This window comes from Oncorhynchus gorbuscha, linkage group LG04, assembly GCF_021184085.1.
Source record: "Oncorhynchus gorbuscha isolate QuinsamMale2020 ecotype Even-year linkage group LG04, OgorEven_v1.0, whole genome shotgun sequence".
Taxonomy (NCBI): Eukaryota; Metazoa; Chordata; class Actinopteri; order Salmoniformes; family Salmonidae; genus Oncorhynchus; species Oncorhynchus gorbuscha.
The window spans coordinates 50,106,836-50,128,885 of record NC_060176.1 but is presented as its reverse complement, the minus strand read 5'-3'; the positions used below and the strand labels follow the sequence as shown (position 1 = coordinate 50,128,885).

The 22,050-nt window shown below is 43.7% G+C and overlaps 1 protein-coding gene across 1 annotated transcript in view; it reads left to right on the top strand.

Moving 5' to 3' along the window:
- LOC124034202 (single-stranded DNA-binding protein 2-like) overlaps positions 1-22,050 on the top strand; it is a 94,979-nt gene that overhangs the window by 52,456 nt on the left and 20,473 nt on the right. Inside the window, exon 5 of the mRNA XM_046347077.1 lies at positions 21,808-21,897. Coding sequence (XP_046203033.1) covers positions 21,808-21,897 — 90 coding nt within the window. The remainder of the gene's footprint in view (positions 1-21,807; positions 21,898-22,050) is intronic.

The following is a 22,050-nucleotide window of genomic DNA, read 5'->3' as shown; positions in this document are numbered from 1 at the left end:
TATATTATGTTCAACAATATATGGAAATATTTGCCAAATATAAAATGAAGTCAATATTCATGTTCATATTTTTCAATATTCATACATTTATGTAAACAAAAAGTTATTGAAATCCAAAATACTACTCATATTACAGACCAAGCAGTAAAGCTTCATATGACACCAATGTTTGCTTTGTAACACCTACAGATGAAACACTATGGAGTCTTTAAGGAGGCCTGGGTAAGGCCAAAATGTCATAAATATGCAAACGTTATCAATTATTTCTCAATAATGCTTTTAGATAAAAATGTAGAATATATATCAACAATCCTTCCTTCAAATTATTATTTTATGAATGACATTTTGTGAAAATCCCTCAAATAATAGTCTTTTTATGTCTGGGTTTCGTGAGGAATCCCTCTAATGACTCTCAATGTCTGTGTGTGTGCCTGCATTTTCCTGCCTGTTAGTACAAGCCTACCAGAGTGCATTTCTGTTGCTGTGATGGCCTCATCACCTTATTACATTCCCCAATCATGCCATCACAGGGTACTTACCAGGACACAATGTATTTAGAAAGAACACACACATACAAGTAACTGCCTCAATCGAGGAAACAACAAGTTAATGTGTCTTAATAGGGTGATGGGCCACCACAAGCCAGAACACCTCCAGTGTGCCTTGACATAGATTATATCATCTGGAAATCTATTGGAGGGATGTGACACCATTCTTTCACAAGAAATTCCATAATTTATTTTTATGAAAAAAATTTTTTTTAAATTATTATTGTTTTTTTAATTATTATTGATTTTTAAAAGATGCAATCTACCTGCAGTGAAGCCGCTCAACATTTACATTACATTCAGTCATCTAGCAGACACTCCCATCCAGAGGGACCCACAGGAGCAAAAAGTGTCAAGCGCCCCACCCAAGGGCACAAGGACAGATCCCCCCCCCCCCCCCCCCACCCAAGGGCACAAGGACAGATCCCCCACCCAGGCGAAACGGGGACCCGAACCAGCGACCTCTCGGCCATCGGCCCAAGCTCCCAACCGTCAGGCCATCAACCATCAAAGCCCCCCCCCCCCCCCCCCAACCAAGCCAGCGTCGCCCTTCAACCCAACCAGAACCCACCACCGACCCAGTGTACCAACAAACGGAACAAAAGAGAAAAAATACAAAAATAAAGGAAAACAGCAAAAAACAACAATGTTTAAAAAAAACATCAAGGACAACAAAAATCAAAACAGCAAGGCCTACGTGTGTGTGTGTGTGTGTGTGTGTGTGTGTGTGTGTGTGTGTGTGTGTGTGTGTGTGTGTGTGTGTGTGTGTGTGTGTGTGTGTGTGTGTGTGTGTGTGCGCGTGTGCATGTGTACGCGCGTACAATTTGGTTTTGTTGATGGTGGGGGGAAACACTGTCTCAGGTGCCGTTCCTGAATCTCCCATAATTTTTCTATTGGGTTGAGATATGGTGACTGAGAGGGCCATGGCATATGGTTTAAGTCATTTTCATGCTCGTCAAACCATTCAGTGACGACTCGTGCCCTGTGGATGGGGGTATTGTCATGGTAGCCAAAATAAAGGCCTGCAAAGCATTTTTATACATGACTGGATGTTAATTGCTTAATTAACACCGGAACCACACCTGTGTGGAAGCATCTGCTTTCAATATACTTTGTATCCCTCGTTTACTCAAGTGTTTCCATTATTTTGTCAGTTACACTGTGTGTGCATACAGTATATACACAAACCTAGAGATTCTTTCAGTTTGTAACATTTGATTCTATTAAGCTGCTTTTACATATTTTTCTGAGCAGGATCAATGTGTGGTTGTGTGTGTATACATTTTGCATTTATCACATAAGCACATTAATAGGACGTACTCTCTTGCATCTCGTGGCTCAGCGCATTGTGGGTGCCAAGCTGATTGGTTGACCAATGGGGGGGGGGTGGAGGAGATGGTTGCGTGGGGGATCGAAGGGACCCCCAGGCTGTTTCCAGGCAACAGAGCCCTTCTCTCCTCCAGTCTCCTCGACTCTCCTGTTTTTAATCCAAGCTGAGGAGCAGTGTGAGTGACTCACAGGAGAGAGAGAGATTTGTTGATGGTGGGGGAGCAGATATGGAGCTGTTTTTACCAGTTTAGTCAGAATGAAAATGAGAATGTGATTGTCTTATGACAGTCGTGCTAACATTGAGAACAGTTCACAGACCATAGCAGAGAGATGTCACCTGAAGAGCTGATAGTGGTTTTACAAATCAGCTGCTAACACAAGCTATCTACAACTTCCTGAATTTCATATCATGTTAAACTATAACATCTCTCTACAATAATGACTTTTTGCTTGCTTACTGTTTTCTCTCAGTCTGTCTTTCACCTACTCTAACAGATAGTCAGCTTATTGTAACAATGTCTATCTTCAGAGAAGTCACCTCTCATGTCTCTTTCCCTCCCTCCTCCCTCTCTTTCTTCTCTTGCTCTCTCTCTCTCGCTCTTCTCGCTCTCTCCATCTCCCCCTGTGGTCTCTTGCACTATCATGCTTGTAGTCTAGCAGTCCCCAGGAGTGTGTTTTCCGCTGCTGTGTCATGTCACACATGTTTAGCCATGTCGGCGAGGCGTGTTTGCACTCAGCTGCTCAGTGGTGGGCTGGGGTGAGAGTGAGGGCAGTGGGGAGGACAGGGGCAGAGATCAGTTGGACTGAGGTCAGGGGAGTGGACAGGGCCATGTGAGGAGGGGAGTACATGGGCAGGGCGAGGACTGAGGTCAGGGGAGTGGACAGAGCCATGTGAGGAGGGGAGTACATGGGCAGGGTGAGGACTGAGGTCAGGGGAGTGGACAGGGCCATGTGAGGAGGGGAGTACATGGGCAGGGTGAGGACTGAGGTCAGGGGAGTGGACAGGGCCATGTGAGGAGGGGTGTACATGGGCAGGGTGAGGACTGAGGTCAGGGGAGTGGACAGGGGAGTGGACAGGGCCATGTGAGGAGGGGAGTACATGGGCAGGGTGAGGACTGAGGTCAGGGGAGTGGACAGGGCCATGTGAGGAGGGGTGTACATGGGCAGGGTGAGGACTGAGGTCAGGGGAGTGGACAGGGCCATGTGAGGAGGGGAGTACATGGGCAGGGTGAGGACTGAGGGCAGAGGGGAGGACATGGGCAGGGTGAGGACTGAGGGGAGGACATGGGCAGGGGTAGGCTGGGGTGAGCAGGAACAGTTTGATGATGAACAATGGCTTTTCCAGCATGAAAAGTTATAACTAAGTGGCTCAGGGAACAAAAACATAGATATTTTGGGTCCTTGGCCAAGAAACTCCCCAGACCTTAATCCGATTGAGAACTTGTGGTCAATCCTCAAGAGGCGGGTGGACAAACAAAACCCCACAAATTCTGACAAACTCCAAGCATTGATTATGCAAGAATGGGCTGCCATCAGTCAGGATGTGGTCCAGAAGTTAATTGACAGCATGCCAGGGCGGATTGCAGAGGTCTTGGGAAAAAAAGGGTCAACACTGCCGATATTGACTCTTTGCATCAACTTCATGTAATTGTCAATAAAAGCCTTTGACACTTATGAAATGCTTATAATTATACTACAGTATTCCATAGTAACATCTGACAAAAATATCTAAAGACACTGAAGCAGCAAACTTTGTGAAAATTTATATTTGTGTCATTCTCAAAATGACTCTTTTGGCCACGACTGTACACACAATACAACAAGTTTTTAGAATTGTTTGCAAGTGAATTACAAATAAAAAATGGAAACATTACATTCACAGAAGTATTCAGACCCTTTACTCAGTATACTGTTGAAGCAGCTTTGGCAGCGTTCTCCCATTCTTCTCTGCAGATCCTCTCAAGTTCTGTCAGGTTGGATGGGGAGCGTTGCTGCACAGATTTTTTCAGGTCTCTCCAGAGATGTCCGATTTTGTTTAAGTCCGAGCTCTGGCTGGGCCACTCAAAGACAGAGACTTGTCCCGAAGCCACTCCTGCGTTGTCTTGGCTGTGTGCTTAAGGTCATTGTCCTGTTGGAAGGTGAACCTTCGACCCAGTCTGAGGTCCTGAGCGCTCTGGTGCAGGGTTTCATCAAGGAACTCTTTGTACTTTGCTCCATTCATCTTTCCCTCGATCCTGACTAGTCTCCCAGTCCCTGCTGTTGAAAAACATCCCCACATCATGATGCTGCGTCCACCATGCTTCACCTTAGGGATAGCATTGGCCAGGTGTTAAGTGGTGCCTGGTTTCCTCCAGATGTGACGCTTGGCATTCAGGCCAAGGAGTTCAATCTTGTTTTAAGCACTCCAGATAATCTTGTTTGTCATATTCTGAGAGTCCTTTAGGTGCCTTTTGGCAAACTCCACGGGGGCTGTCCTGTGCCTTTCACTGAGGAATGGCTTCCGTCTGGCCACTCTACCATAAATGCCTGATTGGTGGAGTCCTGCAGAGATGGTTGTCCTTCAGGAAGGTTCTCCCATCTCCACAGAGGAACTCTGGAGCTCTGTCAGAGTGACCATCGGGTTCATGGTCACCTCCTTGAACAAAACCCTTCTCCCCCGATTGCTCAGTTTTGGCCGGGAGGCCAGCTCTAGGAAGAGTCTTGGTGGTACCAAACTTCTCCCATTTCAGAATGATGGAGGCCACTGTGTTCTTGGGGAGCTTCAATGCTAAAGACATTTTTTGGTACCCTTCCCCAGATCTTGTCTCGACACAATCCTGTCTCGGAGCTCTACGGAAAATTCCTTTACCTCATGGCTTGTTTTTTTGCTCTGACATGCACTGTCAATTGTGGGAACTTATATGGGGGCTCCCGAGTGGCACAGCGGTCTAAGGCACTGCATTGCAGTGCTAGAGGCATCACTACAGACCTGGGTTCGATCCCGGGCTGCATCACAACCGGCCATGATCGGGAGTCCCATGGGGCGGCGCACAATTGGCCCAGCGTCGTTCTGGTTAGGGTTTGGCCATCATTGTAAATAAGAATTTGTTCTTAACTGACTTGCCTAGTAAAATAAATGTTAAATAACAATAAATACAAATATAGACAAGCCTTTCCAAATAATGTCCAATCAATTGAATTTACCACAGGTGTACTCCAAGTTGTAGAAACATCAAGGATGATCCATGGAAACAGGATGCACCTGAGCTCCATTTCGAGTCTCATAGGAAAGTGTCTGAATACTTTTGTAAATAAGGTATTTCTGAAAACCTGTTTTCGCTTTGTCTTTATGGGGTATTGTGTGTAGATTGATGAGGAAAAACATTTACTTAATCCATTTCAGAATAAGGCTGTAACGTAACAAAATGTGGAAAAAGTGAAGGGATCTGAATACTTTTCGAATGCACTGTATCATAGTACCACAGAATCCACCCAGGACAGTGTCTTTCACCCATCTGAAAAGATTTGATATTGACTCCACCTCACTAGGACTTTAATCTCTTCCCCTCTGTGCTCAGTCTAAATCTCTTATCTCCTCTTTGCGTTGGAAGACCAGGTCAGATTGTGGAAGAGTAGTGCAGTTCAGTGCAGCTCCTAGCCCTTTGTGGCTATCATTTACACTCAAATAAATCTCTGGATGGGTGTATCTGACGCAGCATCTGCCCACAGACCCACCTCTCGTATTATAGTGTGTGTGTGTGTGTGTGTGTGTGTGTGTGTGTGTGTGTGTGTGTGTGTGTGTGTGTGTGTGTGTGTGTGTGTGTGTGTTACTGCTATGGCTTTATGGCTGAGAGATGTTTACGATGGCTGATAATGACATCAGTGACAAAAGGAATGCAGTCAGTTAGGGTCCTAACTACTGCTGATGCTGCTATAGACCCACCTTCAATTACCTGAGTGAGACAGCAGGTACAGTACATACTGTATATCAACATTGCCCTGTGATGGAACAGTACAGGGGCTGTTTGGGTTATTGTGCTGTAGAGTAGTGTGACTAAGGTGACCACATTTCCCGGATTGTGCGGGACAGTCCCGCATTTAATAAAAAATGAACACTTTTTAAAATATATTTTCATTTTATTATTTCAGTCAGACTTCATGTTCATTTGATGAGAATTGACATTCCAACTGGTCTCTTTTGCAGTCCCGTTACGCATATGACAAGATATACACTGAGTGTACAAAACATTAGGAACACCTGCTCCATGTCTGTGCCATTCAGAGGGTGAATGGGCAAGACAAAAGATTTAAGTGCCGGGGTATGGTACTAGGTGCCAGGCGGACCGGTTTGAGTGTGTCAAGAACTGCAATGCTGCTGGGTTTTTCATACTCAACATTTTCCTGTGTATCAAGTATGGTCCACCACCTAAAGGACATCCAGCCAAGTTGACACAACTGTGGGAAGCATTGGAGTCAACATGGGCCAGCATCCCTGTGGAACACTTTCGACACCTTGTAGAGTCCATTCCCCGAGGAATTGAGGCTGTTCTGAGGGCTAAAGGGGGTGCAATCCAATTAAGAAGGCTTTCCTAATATTTTGTACACTCACTGTATATCATAAGGATGTGGTACTGGTGATGTTAAAGGCAAAATGCAGCCATTTTTATCTCAATGTCAAATTATTTCTGGGTATCAATTAAGTATTAAGTACTGATTGATTGTTTTCAGTCAAAATGCAATTTCTAAAGAAACTGTCTGGGAGTGTCTGTGTGGGGAGGGGAAAACTAAAAACTAGCTGTTATTGGCAGAAAGGTTTGGAACTATTTCTTATTGGTTCACAGTCAACTGTAAGTGCTGTTATTGTGAAGTGGAAACGTCTAGGAGCAATAATGGCTCAACCACAAAGAGGTAGGCCCCACAAGCTCACAGAACCGTACTCTCGAGTCCTGAAGTGCGCAGCATGTAAAAATCGTCTGTCCTCGGCTGCTACACTCACTACAGAGTTCGAAACTACCTCTGTTAGCAACGTCAGCACAATAACTGTTCGTCGGGAGCTTCGTGAATTGGGTTTCCATGGCCGAGCAGCAGCACACAAGCCTAAGATCACCATGCACAATGCCAATCTTCAGCTGGAGTGGTGTAAAGCTAGCCGCCATTAGACTCTGGAGCAATAGTTCTCTGGAGTGATGAATCACGCTTCAACATCTGGCAGTCCAATGGATGAATCTGGGTTTGGCGGATGGCAGAAGAACGCTACCTGCCCGAATGCATAGTGTAGAGTTTGGTGTAGGAGAAATAATGATCTGGGGTTGTTTTTAATGTTTTTAATTAGCGTACAATGACATACTAGATTATTCTGTGCTTCCAACTTTGTGGTAACAGTTTGGGGAAGCCCCTTTACTATTTCAGCATGACAATTCCCCCGCTCACAAAGTGAGGTCCATACAGAAATAGTTTGTCGAGATCGGTGTGGAAGAACTTGACTGGCCTGCACAGAGCCCTGACCTCAACCCTATCAAACATCTTCGGGATGAATTGGAACGCCAACTGTGAGCCAGGCCTAATCGCCCAACATCAGTGCCCAACCTCACTAATACTCTTGTGGCTGAATGGCAGCAAGTCCCCGCAGCAATAATCCAACATCTAGTGGAAAGCCTTCCCAGAGGAGTGGAGGCTATTTTAGCAGCAAAGGGGGGGAACCAACTCCGTATTAATGCCCATTGTTTTGGAATGAGATGTTCGATGAGTAGGTGTCCAAATACCTTTTGGTCATGTAGTGCATATAAAACACAGGGTAATCACGTTTTTGACTGCACTGGGTCTTCAAACATTTCTCCAATCATTGTTGACATCTGATATTGGTTATTCCACCAATTCGGTGCCTCTTGAGAAGTGTAACTTGGTAAAAAAAAAAAAAACAAATCACATTCAACTTCATAAAAAGCAACATTTTTCCCATCTCAAGAGGTTAAATATGAAAAGTGCCTATTAAGTGCCAGATCTCCTTGTGACAGGGGGAATGGAAACTATTGTGCAGCAGGGAGCGGCAATTGAATGCAAGCTTCATAAAAAAAAAAATTATAATAATAATAATATTGCTTTAACATTTCTAGCCTGTCTATCTATGGGTAACAGGGTTGGCGTATTATGCTCCACACACTCAGTTTTCTGCCATAAAACACCAGAAAATGGCCAAAAAGATTAGGACCAGGTCACCTGCTTTTTCACTATGAATTGTCTATTAGATGTTCAAAACACTTTAGCAAGCCTTTATTCATATAAAAAAATCTTATTTATTGAATTCTCCATGCAGTCTATATTAAAGGACGCTTAATTTAATATAACAGGCTTTTACTTAAAATAGAGGGATGCAAAAGGAATTATTTACATGGAACGAACATGCTACTTCACTTAATCCCGTTTTTAAAAGTCTCCCTTCCTAACTATTTTACATTCCCTGAGACCAACCAGAAATGTTTCCTCGGCCAAATAGTCCCAGATATTGCAGGACATTTTTGAATGTACCGCAAAATCATCCCAATGTCTTGCATTTGGGTATTTTAAAATATGGTCACCCTGTGTGATACTAGTGAAGAGAGGAGAGATAGGGGAGGAGACAGGGAATGTAACAAGAGGGAGATATGGCAAGAGAGGGAGAGACCGAGACGGTGGAACTAAAAATAAGAAGGAACTATAAAAAAGAGCGAGAGGTAGATTGAGACTGATTTTAGGATTCACAGTCAAAGAAAGATGTTATAATCTCACTACCTATTTCCCATGCACCCAGTCAAACCATCTCTCTCTGTTTTCCTAATGGAGGGATAGATAAGAGCGAAGTTATTTAACTGAAGGGTTCTCTGTGGTCTGTCTCTGTGGACGTGCACCCTGAATGTGATAAATATTTACTCCTTTCCTGAGTTTGAGCCGGATATTTTGGCTAAACAGCAGAGATCTGAGAGGAGCATGAGAACTCTTACTTCCATCTCAACATGTTTGTTTCCCATTGACTGTTATGGCACAGGACAGGACACATACACACATCAAATCAAATTGTATTTGTCTCATGGTTCGTAAACAACAGTGAAATGCTCACTTCTCAACAATGCAGAGGAAGAAAATGGAGAAATAATAGAAAATGAATAGCATGTAATAAAATATAATACACAATGAGTAATGATAACTTGGGGTTCCAATATCTAGTCGGTGTGCAGGTGTACGAGGTAATTGAGATAGATACAGTGGCCTCAAAGTATTTATCCTGCTCAACTTATTCCACATTTTGTTGTGTTAGTCTGAATTAAAAATTGATTAAATATACACTACCGTTCAAAAGTTTGGCGTCACTTAGACATTTCCTTGTTTTTGTGTCCATTAAAATAACATAAAATTTATCAGAAATACAGTGTAGACATTGTTAAATATTTTAAATGAATATTGTAGCTGGAAACAGACGATTGTACGCCTATGTAGTTGTTCCATTAACAGAGGCCCATTATCAGAAACTATCACTCCTGTGTTCCAATGGCATATTGTGTTAGCTAATCCAAGTTTATCATTTTAAAAGGCTAATTGATCATTAGAAACCCCTTTTGCAATTATGTTAGGACAGAAGCAATAAAACTGGCCTTCTTTTAGACGAGTTGAGTATCTGGAGCATTAAGCATTTGTGGGTTCGATTAGGGGCTCACTTTTTTTTGTTGCAGTTTTTGCTTTCGTTCCTTATTGCAAAAAGGATGCATGTTTTGGAATATGTTTATACTGTACAAGCTTCTTTTCACTCTGTCATTTAGGTTAATATTGTGGAGTAACTACAATGTTGTTGAGCCATCCTCAGTTGTCTCCTATCACAGCCATTAAACTCTTAACTGTTTCAAAGTCACCATTGGCCTCATGGTGAAAAATTCCTGAGTGGCTTCCTTCCTCTCCGGCAACTGAGTTAGGAAGGATGACTGTATCTTCGTAGTGACTGGGTCTATTGATACACCATGCAAAGTGTAATTAGTAACTTCACTATGCTCAAAGGGATGTTCAGTGTCTGTTATTTTCTACCCATCTACCAATAGGTGCCCTTCTTTGCGAGGCATTGGAAAACCTCCCTTGTTTAATCTGTGTATGGAATTCACTGCGTGACTGAGGGACCTTATAGCTTCTCAACAATATATGTGTGAGGTACAGAGATGAGGTTGTCATTAAAAGAATGATTGCACACAGTGAGTCCATAAAATTTATTTTTACTCATAAACTTATTTAGGCTTGCCGTAACAAAGTGGTTGAATACTTGTTGACTCGAGGCTTTTCAGCTTTTTCTTTTTTTGTAAAAATGTCTACAAACAATTTCACTTTGACATTAGGGGCTATTTTGTGTAAGCCAGTGACACAAAATCTCAATTGAATCCATTTTAAATTCAGACTGTAACACAACAAAATGTGGAAAAAGTCAAGTGTTTTTTTAAGGCATTGGAATGTATTTGGAATAGAGTGGCTAGGCAACAGGATAGACAAACAGTAGCAGCAGCAGCTTATGTAAAGAGTTAAAAGAAAGTTGGTGCAAAAGGGGTCAATGCAGATAGTCCGGGTAGCAATTTGGTTAACTATTTAGCAGTCTTATGTTTTGGGGGTAGAATCTGTTCAGGGTCCTGTTGGTTCCAGACTTGGTGCATCAGTACCGCTTACTGTGCAGTAGCAGCGAGAGCAGTCTATGACTTGGGTGACTGGAGTCATTGACCATTTTTTGTACCTTCCTCTGACACTGCCTGGTATAAGGGTGCTGGATGTCAGTGTAACAGTATAATTTTAAACCGTCCCCTCGCCCATACCCGGGCGCGAACCAGGGACCTTCTGCACACATCAACAACAGTCACCCACGAAGCATCGTTACCCATCGCCCCACAAAAGCTGCGGCCCTTGCAGAGCAAGGGGAATTACTACTTCAAGGTCTCAGAGCAAGTGACGTAACCGATTGAAACGCTATTTTAGCGCACACTGCTAACTAAGCTAGCCGTTTCACATCCGTTACATCAGGAAGCTTGGCCTCAGTGATGTACTGGACCGTAAGCATTAGCGCCTTATGGTCGGATGCCAAGCAGTTGCCATACCAGGCGGTGATGCAACCGTTCAGGATGCACTCGATGGTGCTTCTGTAGAACCTTTTGATGATCTGGGGACACATGCCAAATCTTTTCAGTCTCCTGAGGGGGAAAAGGTGTTGTCGTTCCCTCTTCACGACTGTCTTGGTGTGTTTGGACCATGATAGCTTGTTGGTGATGTGGACACAAAGGAACTTGAAACTCTCAACCCGCTCCACTACAGCCCCGGGAGCGTGTTCAGCCCTCCTTTACCTGCCGTCCACGATCAGCGCCTTTGTCTTGCTCACGTTGAGGGAGAGATTGTTGTCCTGGCACCACACTGCCAGGTCTCTGACCTCCTCCCTATAGGCTGTCGCATTGTTGTCGGTGATCAGGCCTACCACCGTTGTGTAGTCAGCAAACTTAATGATGACCACGCAGTTGTGGGTGAACAGGGATTACAGGAGGGGACTCAGCACACCTCTGAGGGTCCCCCGTGTTGAGGATCAGCGTGGCAGATGTGTTGTTGCCTACCCTTACCACCTGGGGTCGGCCCGTCAGGAAATCCAGGATCCAGTTGCAGAGGGAGGTGTTTAGTCCCAGGGTTCTTAGCTTAGTGATGAGCTTGGAGGGCACTATGGTGTTGAACGTTGAGCTGTAGTCAATGAACAGCACTCTCACATAGGCGTTCCTCTGGTCCAGGTAGGAGAGGGCAGTGTGGAGTTCAATAGAGGTTGCGTCATCTGTGTATCTGTTGGGGCAGTATGTGAATTGGAGTGGGTCCATGGTGTCTGGGATGATGGTGTTGTTGTGAGCCATGACCAGCACGTGCACACACAGCACGTGCACACACATCACCTTATGCAGTGATGTAGGGCTGTTGCGGGTATCCTATTACCGCCACACCATCGATCTTGAGTCATGAAGGCAGTCAAATTCCACCTGACAGTTTAGTCACGGTAATTAGGCTTCTCCAAGCACATCTTTTAGACAACTAAAAGATGTGCAACATGAAAATATTGTCTCCATTTACATTGTGTCATTTTAACTAGCCCCGGCGATAGGCTATCCAAAGTCAATCCAATTTTGCCACGGTCTCACACCAGCCGGCTGAAGTTAATGGACGAAATAATTAAAGTAACTCTTCCCCCCTGCGAAAACACAAGAGACACCCACATCAAACCACACCCCAAAACCAACTCACGTTTCAATTCAGTCATCATGACAACGAGCATTTCTTAATGAACCAAATCTAAAATGAGGTCAAATCAGGAAGTGCGGTCGCCCTATAAACCTTTCTGCCTTGAAATTGAAAAGTGAGTTGGGCAGTGAGCGAGCGCTGGCTCAGGAGTGAATAGTGAAGCATGCTGAAATGTCTCTGGTCGCCATGGGAGACGTTGAATAATGCATGGTGAATAATGCATGGTAAAAGCAAAGGAATTTTCTCATCTCTCAGACAAGCACAACCGGTCTTTTCTCTCCTGGCTTAGTCTTAGCGTTTTGTTTCCACCACTACTGGTTTCCATTCTCAGTACAGTTCTAGGGAACGGCCCCAACCCCATACACGCACATGTTCCCACACACACCATTAGTCTACAGAGTAATGACCAAATAGTAACTTGATACTCTTATTTACACCATGTTGTTTTCCTCAACAAAATCAATTCAGACCCGCCAAACCCAGATGTGTGTGTGTGTGTGTGTGTGTGTGTGTGTGTGTGTGTGTGTGTGTGTGTGTGTGTGTGTGTGTGTGTGTGTGTGTGTGTGTGTGTGTGTGTGTGTGTGTGTGTGTGTGTGTGTTTCATGCACAGGGGCATCTTTTCTCCATTTCCTCTTCTCTCATTCAGGAAGTGGACTAATGGCATTTGAGAGGATGGAGGGAGTGAAGAAAATGGTGGGGGTCGAGGGCACAGGAGAGAGGGAGGGAGCTGTTAGTGAGTTCCTTCCTGTGCGGTGTCATTTGTATTTCCTGTGGTAATGGTGACCTTGAGACCAGTATGACCCCCCCCCCCCCCACACACACACACACACAGGGTGAGACAGAGTTAGGTAGTATAGAAGATGAGCAAGGCAGAGTGAGACAGTTTTGCTTTTTGAGCCAGTGTTGAGTCAGACAGAGTGATCCAGACAGTGAGACAGAGACGACACAGTGTGTTGGGATTCCACTCACGTCTATCCGAGTCTCTTTATTCTCTTCTGTAATCAGCTGACATGAGTTCCTCCCTCCCAGTGTTGGAACACACCTGAGAAACGCCACTCTATCCTGACACACACACACACACACACACTTGGAGACACACAAAGAATGCAGATGCACAGAATAGTGCTACTATAGGAATTAATAGAAAAATATTGAAATGAATAGCTATAGATGAATAAGTAATGAGAAGGATAGAGATAAAAAGTTAGATAAAACTGTACAGTAGATAGATACAGTATATGTAAAAGGGTGGAGACTTGACAAGTTATTTGGAATCTGGGTTGAGCAGGCAGCTTGAAGTAGAGGCAGACCACAAAGGAACAGTTTTAAACATCCATTTTTAGGCCGTGGCTACGGAGTTTTCGCCCCCACGCCACTCTGGAAACCTCTTTCTTAAAGATAAGGATTCGGATCACTTTCTGCTCATGTGTTATTTTTACACACATATTCCTTTTTCTAACATAGCTGCTGCTCATACCCCCCCTCCCTTCACTCACCCTCTTCTGAACCATGATGATGTAGCCCATCTCTGCCTCACATTTCTGAACAGCTGGAGAGAAAAAAAAACCTGCGGCGATTTGAACAACCATTCCAAAACATATATATTATGAAGGCGAAAACTTTCTCTGTCCGTCTGTTGAAACGTATATCGCAGTTGCACAAGCAGGACGCAGTCCCTACTCTACACATTTTGTGTGATGAAGTAGGCTAATCTTTATAATTGCTGCCATATCGTAGTTTCTGGAAAAAGAACACTACTTGGCTGTCTGCCTCCTGCACAGTTTGGCCAATGTTTGCAATGATGATGAAAAAAAAAAAACATTCAATCGCTAATTAGACTACGTGTCCGTCTTGCTGCATTCCACCTCTGGGCAGCCAAACGTTCTAGGCAGCTGAGCGGTGCCATAGTTATGCCGATATTGTGGTGAGAGTAAATAGAGAAGTAAATAGAGAATAAATAATGTAACTCATTAGCTAAGAAGAACATTACATCGCTAGACTGCGTCTTTGTGTCGTGGTTATGTTTGCAATACTGACAACCTAACTTTGTACGATCACATCAATAATGTATTTTGTGTACAACATGTAAATAGCTGCATGTAGCCTACTCCCCTCCTGGAAAAAAAAAAACATGAAATCACGCTCTTGCTTACTGAGCCATGGGATGTAATAGACAGTTCGAACAGTTTTGCCTACAACGTGAAGTTTGTAGGCTACCCCAGTCACCAGACAAATGCGACGAAGGAATGGGGAGCCGCAGCAGCGCACTCAGTACAGCAGCTACGTAGGCAGCGGAGTGGACACACGGGAAAAAGAGAAAAATAATCTGAACAGAAATATCCATATATTCTTCTCGGGCAAATTGGGATACAGAAACTGTGTCCATAGCCACAAAAAAAAACGTGGCAATCAAGTTCCAAACATCAATCGATTCCCACAGTTAAGTTCTCGATATTTTGCTTTCAGTTTTATCAGTTACTCCAGTTTCATTCCTATTTTACTTAATCATCATGCTAATTAAAATGAGAAACATACAAGCCATACAGAAAACAAAGGGGCACAGGAACTGGTGCAGTCCAGCAGGCAGGTGTCCATTTTCACAAAGACTTATTCCACATTTTCTTGTGTTACAGCCTGAATTCAAAATGGGTGAGAAAAATATATGTAATCCATCTACACACAATACCTCCATAATGACAAATATTTTAAAAAACTAATTTTTCAAAAGTTTTGCAAATGTATTGAAAATTAAAATACAGAAATATCTAATTTCTCAAGTATTCACACCCCTTTGCAATGGCATTGAGCTCAGGTTAATCCAATTTACTTTGATCATCCTTGAGACTTCACTACAACTTGATTGGAGTCCACCTGTGGCCAATTCAAAAATATGGAACAACTCAGACTCTGCCTAGAGCTGGTCGTCTGACCAAACTTAGTAACCGGGCAAGAAGGACCATGGGTCAGGGAGGTGACCAAGAACCCAATGAACACTCTGACAGAACCTACAGTTTCTTGGCTGAGATGGGATAACTTGCCAGAAGTACAACAATCTCTACAGCACTTCACCAATCTGGGCAGTTTGGGAGATTGGCCAGACAGAAACCACTCGTGAGAAAAAGGCACATGTCAGCACACCTGGAGTTTGCATAAGGCAAAATATTCTGAAGTCTGATGAGACAAACATTTAAGTCTTTGTCCTAAAAGCGCAAATCATTGATGAGAACCTGCTTCAGAGTGCAAATGACCTTAGACTGGGGGCGAAGATTTACATTCCAACAGAACAATGATCACCAAGCATACAGTCAAAGCAACACTGAAATGGCTTCAGAACAAGAATGTGAAAGCCCAGACAAATACATTTGTAAAAATGTATAAAATCATGCTTTCACTTTGTCATTATAGAGTATTGTGTGTAGATTGGTGAGAAAATAAATACATGTAATACATTTCTAATTTAGGCTGTAACGCAACAGAATGTCAAGGGGTATGAATACTTTCTGAAGGCACATTATACAGTGTATTCAGACCTCTTGACTTTTTCCACATTTTGTTACGTTACAGCCTTATTCTAAAATGATATAGTTTTTCCCCCTCATGAATCTACACACAATACCCCATAATGACGAAGCAAAAACAGGTTTGTAGAAATTTTGAAAATGTATTACAAATAAAAAACTGAAATATGCATTTACATAAGAATTCAGACCCGTTACTCAGTACTTTGTTGAAGCATCTTTGGCAGCGATTTCAACCTCTAGTCTTCTTGGGATATGACGCTATAAGCTTGGCACACCTGTATTTGGGGAGTTTCTCTCATTCATCTCTGCAGATCCTCTCAAGCTCTGTCCGGTTGGAAGGGGAGCGTCGCTGGACAGCTATTTTCAGGTCTCTCCACAGATTTAGATCGGGTTCAATTCCGGGCTCTGGCTGGGCCACTCAAGGACATTCAGAAGCTTGTCCCGAAGCCATTGCTGCATTATCTTGGCTGTGGGCTTAGGGTCGTTGTCCTGTTGGAAGGTGAACCTTTCCCCAGTCTAAGGTCCTGAGCACTCTGGAGCAGGTTTTCATCAAGGAACTCTTTGTACTTTGCTCATCTTTCCCTCGATCCTGACTAGTCTTCCAGTCCCTGCCGCAGAAAAACATCCCCACAGCATGTCCTGCCACCACCATACTTCACCGTAGGGATCTACCAGGTTTCCTCACGATGTGACGCTTGGCATTCAGGCCAAAGAATTTATCTTGGTTTCGTCAGATCAGATAATCTTGTTTGTCATATTCTGAGAGTCATTTAGGTGCCTTTTGGCAAACTCCAAGCGAGCTGTCAGTTTGCCTTTTACTGAGGAGTGGCTTCTGTCTAGCCACTCTACCATAAAGGCCTGATTGGTGGAGTGCTGCAGTGATGGTTGCCCTTCTGGAAGGTTCTCCCATCTCCAAAGAGGAACTCTGGAGCTCTGACAGAGTGTCCATCGGGTTCTTGGTCATCTCCCTGACCAGGGCCCTTCTCCTCAGATTGCTCAATTTGGCCAGGCGGCCAGTTCTAGGAAGAGTCTTGGTGTTTCCAAACTTCTTCCATTGAAGAATGATGGAGGCCACTGTGTTCTTGGGGACCTGCAATGCTGCAGAAATGTTTTGTTCCCTTTCCCAGATCTGTGCCTCGACACAATACTGTCTCGGCGCTCTACGGAGTATTCCTTCGACCTCACGGCTTGGTTTTTGCTCTGACATGCCCTATCAACTGTGGAACCTTATATGGGGGCTCCCGAGTGGCACAGCGGTCTAAGGCTTATATTGAAAGGTGTGTGTGCCTTTCCAAAACATATCCAGTCAATTGAATTTACCACAAGGGTACTCCAATCAAGTTGTAGAAACATCTCAAGAATGTTTAATGGAAATAGGGTGCACCTAAGCTCGAGTCTTATAGCAAAGGGTCTGAATACTTATGTATTTCTGTTTTTATTTAAATAAGTTTGCGGAAATTTCTAAAAACATGTTTTCATGTTGTGATTAGGGGGTATTGTGTGTAGATTGAAGAGGAAAAAAAGTTACAATTCACAAATTGTGGAAAAAGGGAAGGGGTCTGAATACTTTCCAAGTGTACTATATATAGCACAGTGTGAACACCTTTTGACCAGAGGCATAGGGAGTTTGGAATGCAAGATCACTCTGTTAACCTGTAGAATGGATGCTGAGGTTTTAGTGTAATACTAGACTGTCCTGAGATCAGTGTAACAGTATGGTTAGCATAGTGTAACCCTGTAACAATATGGTTAGTGTAGTGTAACCCTGTCCTCCAGAGTGGTGCTGTGAATAATTTAGATGACAAATGAGTTTGCCAGGAGGTCCAGGTGTTGTTCTGAGTGGGAGGTTGCTTCAGGTTTCCTCAGTCACATCAAACACCTCAGAACTCAAACCTTAAAAGGTCTAATGCAGCCATTTTTATCTCAATATCAAATCATTTCTAGGTAACAATTATGTACCTTACCATGATTGTTTTCAATTAAAATTTCAAAAACAAACAAACCGCTTCTTAGCAAAGGGCAATTTCTCAAGCAATAATTTAGCAAAGAATGTTTCAGGTAGCCTTCCATAAACTTCCCACAATAAGTTGGCCCGTTCCTCCTGACAGAGCTGGTGTAACTGAATCAGGTTTGTAGGCCTCCTTGCTCGCACAAGCTTTTTAAGTTCTGCCCACACATTTCCTATGGGATTGAGGTCAGAGCATTGTGATGGCCACTCCAATACCATGACTTTGTTTTGCGACCAAGCTTTAACTTCCTGACTGATGTCCTTAGATGTTGCTTCAATATATCCACCTAATTTTCCTACCTCATGATGCCATCTATTTTGTGAAGTGCACCAGTCCCTCCTGTAGCAAAGCACCTCTTCAACATGATGCTGCCACCCCCGTGCTTCACAATTGGGATGGTGTTCTTTGGCTTGCAAGCGTCCCCCTTTTCCTCCAAACATAACGATGGTCATTAAGGCCAAACAGTTCTATTTTTGTTACATCAGACCAGAGGACATTTCTCAAAAAAATACAATCTTTGTCCCCATGTACAGTTGCAAACCATAGTCTGGCTTTTTTATAGCGGTTTTGGAGCAGTGGCTTCTTCCTTCCTGAGCGGCCTTTCAGGGTATGTCGATATAGGACTCGTTTTACTGTGGATATAGATACTTTTGTACCTGTTTCCTCCAGCACCTTCACAAGGTCCTTTGCTGTTGTTCTGGGATTGATTTGCACTTTTCACACCAAAGTACGTTCATCTCTAAGAGACAGAACTGAGCAGTATGACGGCTGCGTGGTCCCATGGAGTTTATACTTGCGTACTGTTGATTGTACAGATGAATGTGGTACCTTCAGGCATTTGGAAATTGCTCCCAAGGATGAACCAGACTTGTGGAGGTCTACAATTTTTTTCTGAGGTCTTGGCTAATTTCTTTAGATTTGCCCATGATGTCAAGCAAAGAGACACTGAGTTTGAAGGTAGGCCTTGAAATACATCTACAGGTACACCTTCAATTGACTCAAATGATGTCAATTAGCCTATCAGAAGTTCTAAAGCCATGACATCATTTTCTGGAATTTCCCAAGCTGTTTAAAGGCACAGTCAACTTAGTGTATGTAAACTTCTGACCCACTGGAATTGTGATACAGTAAATTATAAGTAAAATAATCTGTCTGTAAACAATTGTTGGAAAAATGACTTGTTATGCACAAAGTAGATGTCCTAACCGACTTGCCAAAACTATAATTTGTTAACCCCTCTGGGATATGTGGGACGCTAGCGACCAATTTCTAAAGACTGGTGACATCCAGTGGAAACGGTAGGAACTGCAATAAGGTCCCTTAGAAATCTGGATTCCCATTGAAAACCATTGAAAAGAGTGACCTCAAAACAAAACAAATTCTGAATGGTTTGTCCTCTGGGTTTCGCCTGCTACATAAGTTATGTTATACTCAGACATGATTCAAACAGTTTTAGAAACTTCAGAGTGTTTTCTATCCAAATACTAATAATATGCATATCTTATCTTCTGGGGATAAGTAGCAGGCATCAGGATGTGAAAATACTGCCCCCTGTCACCAAGAAGTTAACAAGAAATTTGTGGAGTAATTGAAAAACAAGTTTTAATGACTCCAACCTAAGTGTATGTAAACTTCTGACTTCAACTATGTATGTATGTATGTATGTAGGTAGGGTAGGTAGGTAGGTAGGTAGGTAGGTAGGTAGGTAGGGTAGGTAGGTAGGTAGGTAGGTAGGTACGTACAGTGGGGCAAAACATTATTTAGTCAGCCACCAATTGTGCAAGTTGTCCCACTCAAAAAGATGAGAGGCCTATACTTATTTTCCACCATAATTTGCAAATAAATTCATTAAAAATCCTACAATGTGATTTTCTGAAATTTTTCCCCCTCATTTTGTCTGTCATAGTTGAAGTGTACCTATGATGAAAATTACAGGCCTCTCATCTTTTTAAGTGGGAGAACTTGCACAATTGGTGGCTGACTAAATACTTTTTTGCCCCACTGTATGTGTCTTTTGTATGTTTTTTTAATACAATACATGCAACATATGTCAGATATTACAATCATCTTCTATGAATCTTGTATTTGCTGCCATATAGTTACACATTCCAGTTAGAATATATAAGAATCTTGTTCAATTCTTCTATATCGTTTTTCGATATCGGTGTGTACACATGGCATTGTTTAATCTGTAAACCATGGTAACACACAAAACACACACAGTCCAACCTGGCGTACGTAAGACTTACCAACTGTGTTCCTAATGAGAGCTTAAAAGGTATGTGTGTGGTTGAGGTGACGTTCAGTTTAATTCAGAAATAAATTAAAACAACTCCTGTGGGAGCTCTGTGTTTTAGCCAGGGGCTGGGAGCTTGTTGTGTAGAGACTCTCTGTGTAGTGTGTTGCAGGGGCTTTGGGGCTGGGAGCTTGTTGTGTAGAGACTCTCTGTGTCGTGTGTTGCAGGGGCTTTGGGGCTGGGAGCTTGTTGTGTAGAGACTCTCTGTGTAGTGTGTTGCAGGGGCTTTGGGGCTGGGAGCTTGTTGTGTAGAGACTCTGTGTAGTGTGTTGCAGGGGCTTTGGGGCTGGGAGCTTGTTGTGTAGAGACTCTCTGTGTAGTGTGTTGCAGGGGCTTTGGGGCTGGGAGGTTATTGTTGTTGTTTATCCCCATGGAGGAGGCTGCTGTGCTGTGGGGGCAGGGAATATCTTGGTAATGTTTTTCTTGTTGCTTTATTTGGCAAAGGCTGCCTTGTCAGCAGGTCAGGTAGATATTCCCCCCTCTTTCTTGCGCACATGAACACAGGTACACACACTTTCGCTCGCTCTCTCTCGCTCGCTCTCTCTCTCTCTCTCTCTCGCGCTCTCTCTCTCGCGCGCTCTCTCTCTCTCTCGCTCTTTCTTTCTCTCTTACTCTCAGCAGACTCAGCAGACCTCCAGGCTGCCAGTGAGTGAAAAGCATGCTGGGTAAACCGGAGTTAGAGGAGAAACAGAGGCAGGGGGAAAAAACAGTAACACTTCCAGAGTGCATTACTTTGAACACACACACACACACACACACACACACACACACTTATTTAACACACCTTTCCTGAACAACGTTCTCCACCACTGAGCCATCATTCCATACCTATCTGTTTAGGCAAAATACACAAACTCTGTTTACACATAGAGCAGTACCTTATGAAAGTAAATGGCTATTTCAACACAATAATTGTATGTATGCTGTCCCCAAACATTAGTGGGAGAGACAAAAGAGGATGACATGGAAGTGTGGGGGGGTAAGTGGAGTGGGGGGAGGAAAGGGGTAACTGTGTTGCAGTCTGACCTAAAAAGTCAGCCAGCGGAAACTTCAGAGAGTTTGGGTCTGTCTCACAGCGGCTTTTTACACCCAGTCTATGCCTAGGGAGAGAAAGAGGGAGCGAGAGAGAGAGCGAGAGAGAGAATGTACAGGGAGAGAGAGGACAACTGAAGGGCGGTAACTATCTTTACTGTCACTCACCACTGATAACACCTCTTTGCAGACCACCAGCATTTTGCTTCCCTCCTCTACCATTAAATACGCTCCTGTCTGTGGCCATCTCCCTGCCTCCCTGCCCATAGGCATTGTCTGGTGGTATGTTTGGGACTTGGTAATATTGGGGAGTTTGTAAAATAGCACAGGAAGCAGTCCGATGCAGTGGTGAAATGTGCCCGCACCTCCTGTCTGGGGGAAAACAAATAAGGAGTAAAAATAACCAGGGAGGCCGGCAGAAACACACAGGAAAGAGACCACCGAGACAGAGGAGGGAGGCTCATTTGATCATGACATGATAGCAAAGAAACTGGGATACTGTTATGATTTGCTCCTGTATAATAAGTAGTCATGCGCTGGATTATGGATTTTACTAGGGCTCTGGGAGGTTGAGTTTGCCAAGATATTGTGGGATATTGGTGGCAATTATTTTGGTCTCCTGTTGGTGGGATGTTGGATGTCTTTGGAGCATTGTTAGATTGGTGTGTCACTGATACACCACCACCACCACCATGGTCTAACCTCACTTACTGTGTGTGTGTGTGTGTGTGTGTGTGTGTGTGTGTGTGTGTGTGTGTGTGTGTGTGTGTGTGTGTGTGTGTGTGTGTGTGTGTGTGTGTGTGTGTGTGTGTGTGTGTGTGTTCCAGAGTGCAGCAGCAGCACCCAGTCCCATTCTTGGGAACCTTTCCACAGGAGAGGGAATGCCAGTGGGTCCTGTACCTCCAGGATTCTTCCAGGTACACACACACACACACATTGTTGAATTCATAAAGCAGAAAGGGGTCTTCCCTGTGCTCTGGCTGAATGGGCTACAGGGAAGTATTTAACATGGCACTCAGCCGATTGCTGTGCGTCATTGCGGTGGCCACACAGTTCCTGCTGTGTTATCT